This window comes from Triticum dicoccoides, chromosome 6A, assembly GCF_002162155.2.
Source record: "Triticum dicoccoides isolate Atlit2015 ecotype Zavitan chromosome 6A, WEW_v2.0, whole genome shotgun sequence".
In the NCBI taxonomy this organism is placed as follows: Eukaryota; Viridiplantae; Streptophyta; class Magnoliopsida; order Poales; family Poaceae; genus Triticum; species Triticum dicoccoides.
The window spans coordinates 30260998-30266830 of record NC_041390.1 but is presented as its reverse complement, the minus strand read 5'-3'; the positions used below and the strand labels follow the sequence as shown (position 1 = coordinate 30266830).

At 46.6% G+C, this 5833-nt stretch overlaps 2 protein-coding genes across 2 annotated transcripts; one reads left to right on the top strand and one right to left on the bottom strand.

The window, feature by feature from the left end:
• The first annotated feature begins 307 nt into the window (after positions 1–307).
• On the top strand, positions 308–1774 carry LOC119317137. The gene has a single exon (XM_037591547.1). It carries the CDS (start codon positions 341–343, stop codon positions 1655–1657), a length of 1317 nt encoding a protein of 438 aa, XP_037447444.1. The 5' UTR covers positions 308–340; the 3' UTR covers positions 1658–1774.
• A 955-nt stretch (positions 1775–2729) lies between these two features.
• Positions 2730–5469, bottom strand: LOC119314262 (probable serine/threonine-protein kinase PIX13). Its single transcript, XM_037589005.1, has 6 exons — positions 5248–5469; positions 4508–4818; positions 4249–4411; positions 3907–4043; positions 3706–3826; positions 2730–3454 (listed from the first exon to the last, which is right to left on the bottom strand). The coding sequence occupies exons 1-6, from the start codon at positions 5345–5347 to the stop codon at positions 3159–3161; spliced, it is 1128 nt and encodes a 375-aa protein (XP_037444902.1). The 5' UTR covers positions 5348–5469; the 3' UTR covers positions 2730–3158.
• Positions 5470–5833: the final 364 nt, after the last annotated feature.

The window sequence follows — 5833 nt, the reverse complement described above, 5'->3', positions numbered from 1 at the left end:
TTTTTGAGACAAGTTTGGCTGAGTTGTATGACCATTGCCAACCGGCGTACGATGGAGTGAAGAGAAAAAAATAAAAGGAAAAAGCCCAAAACCGCTTCTGTGGGGAAGAGCCGACCGAAGCCCAAACCCGCGTCTTTGCGATGGGCCCACCGAAACCCAAACCCGCGTCTTCGACCCTCCCAAAGCCGCCTTCTCCTTCCCGCCAGATTTCAAGTAGAAAAGGCGGCAGAGCGCGCGCGTCTTGTTCCACCCTCCCCTTCCGATTCCCAAATCCCAAATCCGCCCCCCGCGCCTCCCCAAACCCTAGCTCGCTCCCCGCCGGCCGTCACCTCCATGTCCCATGGCGCCCTCCTCCGACCTTCCCCCGGGTTGCAGGTTCAACCCACACGATGCCGACCTCATCTCCGCCTACCTCCGCCCCATGATCGCGGGCGAGCGCCTCCCTGAACCAGCCGCCAGCTTCCTGCACTCGGCCGACGTCTACGCCGCCGATCCGGCCACGCTCGTCGACGGGCACCTGCCCGCGGTCCTGGTGTCGCCCAAGACCGGCGACGAGAGGCGCTACTGGTACTTCTTCGGCTCCGCCAAGGCCAGGTCCGGGCGCGACAGGCGCAGGTCCCGAGTCGTCGGCGAGGGCAAGGGCCAGTGGCACTCCGAGAAGGGCAGGAAGGTTGTTTCCGACGAGCAGGGACGAAACATCGGAGGATACAAGCAGGAGTTCACCTATAAGCCCACCAACGCCGACGGATCTGGAACGGAAGTCTGGCTCATGGTTGAGTTCGGTGCGGATCAAGAAGATGATGAGACCGGCAAATCCATCCCCACTCTTTGCAAGATCTATCGAAGCCCGCGTAAGCCCAGATCATCTACCCCGATTTCGTCGACATCATCAACACGGATGAGGAAGAGGAAGGCTGGAGATACGCCATTGCCAGCACCATCTCCTGTGAGGCGGCGACTGCTTGTTTCCCCTGCGGCACCAATTTTGCCGCCGCCCGTACAGACACAGCCAGACTTGAACAACGACTTGGATGGCGTCTCCTGGGACGAGCTTCTTCAAGATCTCATGTCCGGCCTCACACCCGACCATGTCCTGGGCGACTTGTTGACGCCTGTCCCTGAATCAAATGCCAATTGCAGCTTCTACATGGCCGACCACGCCGGTTCTGCAGTGAGCAGCTACTGCGACACTGTCCTGGACGAAGGTGGTGCACGCATGCCTTTTCCTCACAATTCTGATCAAGTCCTTCTGGGTGACCTGTTCATGCCTGTCCCTGAATCAGAGATCAATTACAGCTTCTCCATGTCCGACCATACCGGTTCCACGGTGAGCGTGAGCACCTATCCCTATGACAACATGGTCCTCCATGGCGCTTCAGTCACGCCCTTCTCTGAGATTTCTGATCAAGCCGACTTCTTCATGCCAGTCTTCGAACCACAACAACCCGTTATTGAGTCGCAGGGCCATAGTACAATGCTAAATTGCAGCTTCCTGCCGTGTGCCCCAAATGCTGGCATTTCTGGTTCTTGGACAAGAGGCGACACCACGGACGATGAAGTGGCCTCGATCAATTGGTATGGTTCTGCTCCAAGCTCACCGGTGACTCTAACCGAGTGGATGATGCAATTAGCATTTGCCAGCACATATCAGTTCTGAAGCTGACCAGCTTGTACTGTCTTTTTCTGTTAGGCTAAGGATAGGATACATGTTTTTGTTGCCTGTACCAAGGTTCAAGACCTGGATGAGTTGGCTGACCATCGATATAGTGTTGACTTACCATGATCTGGATATGTATGTCAGTATGCATTATTAAGTAGAAATGGCTAAAAGGCTGGGCTGTGTATGTCATCTTTAACTGAATTTAGATGTTCATTCGATCTGAATTTAGATGTTTTATCATTCAGCATGCGCTTTACTTGTGATTTCTTGTGCTGTAAACTGTAATCAATCATCTTGAGCTGTTGTCTGTGATCCTACAGCTTGGCTCATGCTCTTGGAATTCTTTGCCGCCTGATAATTAATGAAGGTGGTATATCTCTGGTTCATAATGCTTAACTAATTGTTATTTTTTACTTTATCCTAGCCCATTAGATTAGTTGGTGAAGTACATGTATCATCTTACACTTCCTATCTGTGCAGACTGCAGACAGACAGTGGATTACTCTATCTTTCAGGCGCTGATTAATTAACTACATTACTAATCTGAGACACTACTGTTTACTGGGAGCTGGTAGTACTACTGGCTTACTCCTTGGAAACTTCTTTCTGGTAAAGATTTACTACTAGTGCACAAGTTAAATGATTCCATGTTCAGCTGAATTATGACAGAGTTTAGATGGTTAACTGAATTATGACTGTGCATATACGTTATTAAGTAATGTGTAAAAGATCTGGATGTGTATCTCATCTTTAACTGAACTTAGATGTTTATTCAATCTGAATTGAGTTGATGTTTTATTCAGCATGTACATTATCAACTCAATAATGATGTTTATTCAATCATCATTATTGAGTTGGTGTTTTATTCAGCCTGTGCTATGTAAACTGTAATCGTCTCTAGCTGTAGCTGTTGTCTTTTATCTTACAGCTGACTCGTGCACTTGGAATCCTTTGCCGTATGATAATTAATTATTGAAGCTAGTATGTGTAGTTTGGATCTTAATTAGAGCGCCAGCGCTTCTAACAGCTGGTGAAATTTAGCCGCAATCGAACTCATGGAAAAGGAAAACAATAAATCTACTACTCATACAGTTTAACACTGTTCTAGCTTACTCCTTAAGTACGTAGACCTGACTCTTCAGATTGGATCCCCTTTCAGCAAGTAATTCAGCATCGCCTCCAACCTCCATCGACCGGCAAGTTGTGTCACTCAATAATTTCCCAAATTTGTGGAGCTTCCATTGATCAATTCTTCCATTCCACTACTGCTATGACATGGAAATCTAGTTCAATGTCCAACAAAAATAAAATAAAATACAGGTGCGACAAGCACACAACCCGAAATGCAGGAACCGACAAGCACAGAATCATCTTTCAAGCCAGGAACCGATCATGTTTGCATGGTCATCCCAACAGAAACTCATTCAACATGCTTATAAATGTATACAATAAAACAAAAGCAACATCATAGATGAAGATATCCGCAGCCCTTCATTGCCTAGATCTGCTCGAGCGCCTCGAGAACCACCTTAATCGAGGGCCTGCAACTAGGCTCCCTGTCAAGGCAGCTCAGCGCCACATGCACCGCCTGTAGGGCTTGTTTCGAGTTGAACTGCCCCTTGAGCCGGGGGTCCATAAGACGAGCGACTTTTCTTCGGTCAACCAAGGGCTTTGCCCAGTCAATGATGCTCATTTGCCCCTTTGGGCGGTTGGGATCCCTCGCTCGCTGACCGGACAACATCTCCAGCATCATAACCCCGAAACCGTAAACGTCACTCGTCTCATACAGAAGGCCTGGACATGGTTCAGAGCATGAAGTGAGAACGACCATCAATCAACTCCTAAAAAAACTACCATATGTAGCAACTTGTAGATTCTAAATTTTGAAAGATTGAATGGTGCTAGAAATTGAACATTCAGACATGGATCAATTTATTATGAAAAATTATCCACTTGAGAAAGCTCAATTTTCATGAATGACCACAAACCTATTTGATGCAGAACTCTAAATTTGTAAAGATGTGATGAGTGAGAAGGGCACATACCAGTTATTACATATTCCGGAGCTGCATACCCGTGGGTACGCGTGGGCATGATAGTCATACGCGAGTTGCCGGTTGACCCAAGCTTAGCAAGCCCATAATCAGAGAGCTTCGCGTTATAGTCCTGCCAGCAAAACACGGCCAGATTTTGATCTTGATAAACAGACAACAGATAAAACATGCATTGTAGGGTAGAAAGAATACTGCATCTAGAAGAATCCTGGAAGCCTTGAAGTCACGGTACATAGCTTTCTTCTCTGATGCATGCAAGAATGCAAGTCCTCGTGCTGCACCGATGGCGATCTTAAGCCTTATTTCCCATGATAGTGGAGCACATCCTCCTGAAAAGTATTTCAATCGCCTCAGGTTCCATTGTCAGTACTTTTCAGCCAATTGGGTTTTTCAAGAATTGCAATCACTTCCCGAATCAGTATCATAGAGACGAAGTAAAAGCACAGCGAGCACAAGCAAGGCCATGAACAATTTTCTGCAAGTAAAATTGCCTAGAGTATAGGATGAAATAAATGGTCGTCAGTAACGGCTCACCTCTGAAGAATAGATGGTCTTCTAAGCTTCCTTGGGTGATGAACTCGTACACAAGAAATAGTTCCATGCCCTCCCAGCAGTAGCCCAGTAGCTTGACAAGGTTTGGATGAGAGAACCTTCCCAAAAGTTTTATGTCCGATTGCAAGTGGACAGTCAGAAATTTCTGTTACGCATAGTTGCAGCAACATTTAGAGGTGATGACGCTGTTGGAATTTCAGAATTCAAGGTTTACTTAATCAGTATAAGGGCCAGATTTTACCTGCCATTCCTCCTTTCCATGCATAATAGCAACAGCCATGCGAGGGCCACTCGTTGTCGGGTTCATCGTCTTCTCATCGACCCACGCTTTGTACACCCACCCAAATCCCCCGAACCCAATGAGACCATCTGGCCTGAAGTTCCTGGTAGCTGTCTGGATCTCAAGGAATGTGAATTTCCGGAGGTTCGGTGTCTCCAGTATTTGGCCTTCGAGGAAAGACCCCTGTTTGGTTCCACCGTTTGAACCGTCGCTGCCGACAGAGGCCATGACGCTGGTGGCGGCACTGCTGCTTGCCTTGGAGTTCATTGTCCCTGTTATACAATTAGCACGCATTAACATACTAAATTTAATCATCACTTTTTTTGAAGAATAGATTTATTTTTGAAGAATATCATAGCAGAACATAGAGTTCAACTGAAGTTGGTGCCTATCTTTTCCCCCCTTAGTAGAAAACAGTTAGGATGGCATGAGCAATATATGGTTGCAGTTGGTCACACAGTTATATATGGTTGCTGCAGCCTTTATGATTTGTGGAATGGGGAAATCTACTGATTTTTCCTGAGAAAATACTTTTTCATAAAGTGGGACAGAGTAGCTCGAGACCAAAATTATGTAGATGTCTATGAAAGAAAACTAAGGAGGCATTAATTATGTAGATGTATGATACTAATTCAGTTAATTCCCATCCCTGATCTCTACTCACTGCTGCTACGAAGAACAGAGGAAATCTCCGAGCTCACCTGAATTATGTTCTTGGAGAACAGATTCGTCATCTGGGCTAGACGGCCAGTAATCCGCCGCCACATGAGCCTTTCCCGGGTCACCGCAGATGTTCGCCATCTCCCTCTCCTCTCTCTCTCTCTCTCTATCTCCAGTCAGTGTCAAGGAGAAACATGTAAAGGAGCGGAGGAAGAGGAACAAGACGAGAGTTAGTTGGGGGCTTGATAAGTAAGCAGAGAAGGCAAGCTACAAAGTGAAGAAAGTCTCCGGTGGCTTTGTTGATTCTCCACCGAGTGGGCTGGGGCCTGCCCCGCACTGCACTTCAGCTTTTCCTTTAAATCAAACCGCGTGTCCTACTTTCCGCTTTACATTACCATCTTTTTAAATGGAGAACTTGCCATGTTATCATTACTTATTTATTTAGGTGCATCTTCTTCCAGTTGCAGCTACATATAACAAAGATGAATAAAAGCTCAAGGTCTGTTCTCCACATGGGTTAAACCCGAATTACCAATCAAAGAGATGGATGGTATTTGCTGTCCTTGCATGTCCTTTTCCCTCTTTTTCTGAAAGCAGAAAGGGAAGGGCATGCATGGAATCTTTTTT

Coding starts and splice junctions, on each gene's coding strand:
- LOC119314262 (XM_037589005.1), bottom strand. CDS start 5,347: ATGGCGAACATCTGCGGTGACCCGGGAAAGGCTCATGTGGCGGCGGAT. Junction 3,827..3,906: donor CCAGGATTCTTCTAGATGCA/GTATTCTTTCTA, acceptor TTTTGCTGGCAG/GACTATAACGCGAAGCTCTC. Junction 3,455..3,705: donor TCCGGAATATGTAATAACTG/GTATGTGCCCTT, acceptor AACCATGTCCAG/GCCTTCTGTATGAGACGAGT.
- LOC119317137 (XM_037591547.1), top strand. CDS start 341: ATGGCGCCCTCCTCCGACCTTCCCCCGGGTTGCAGGTTCAACCCACAC.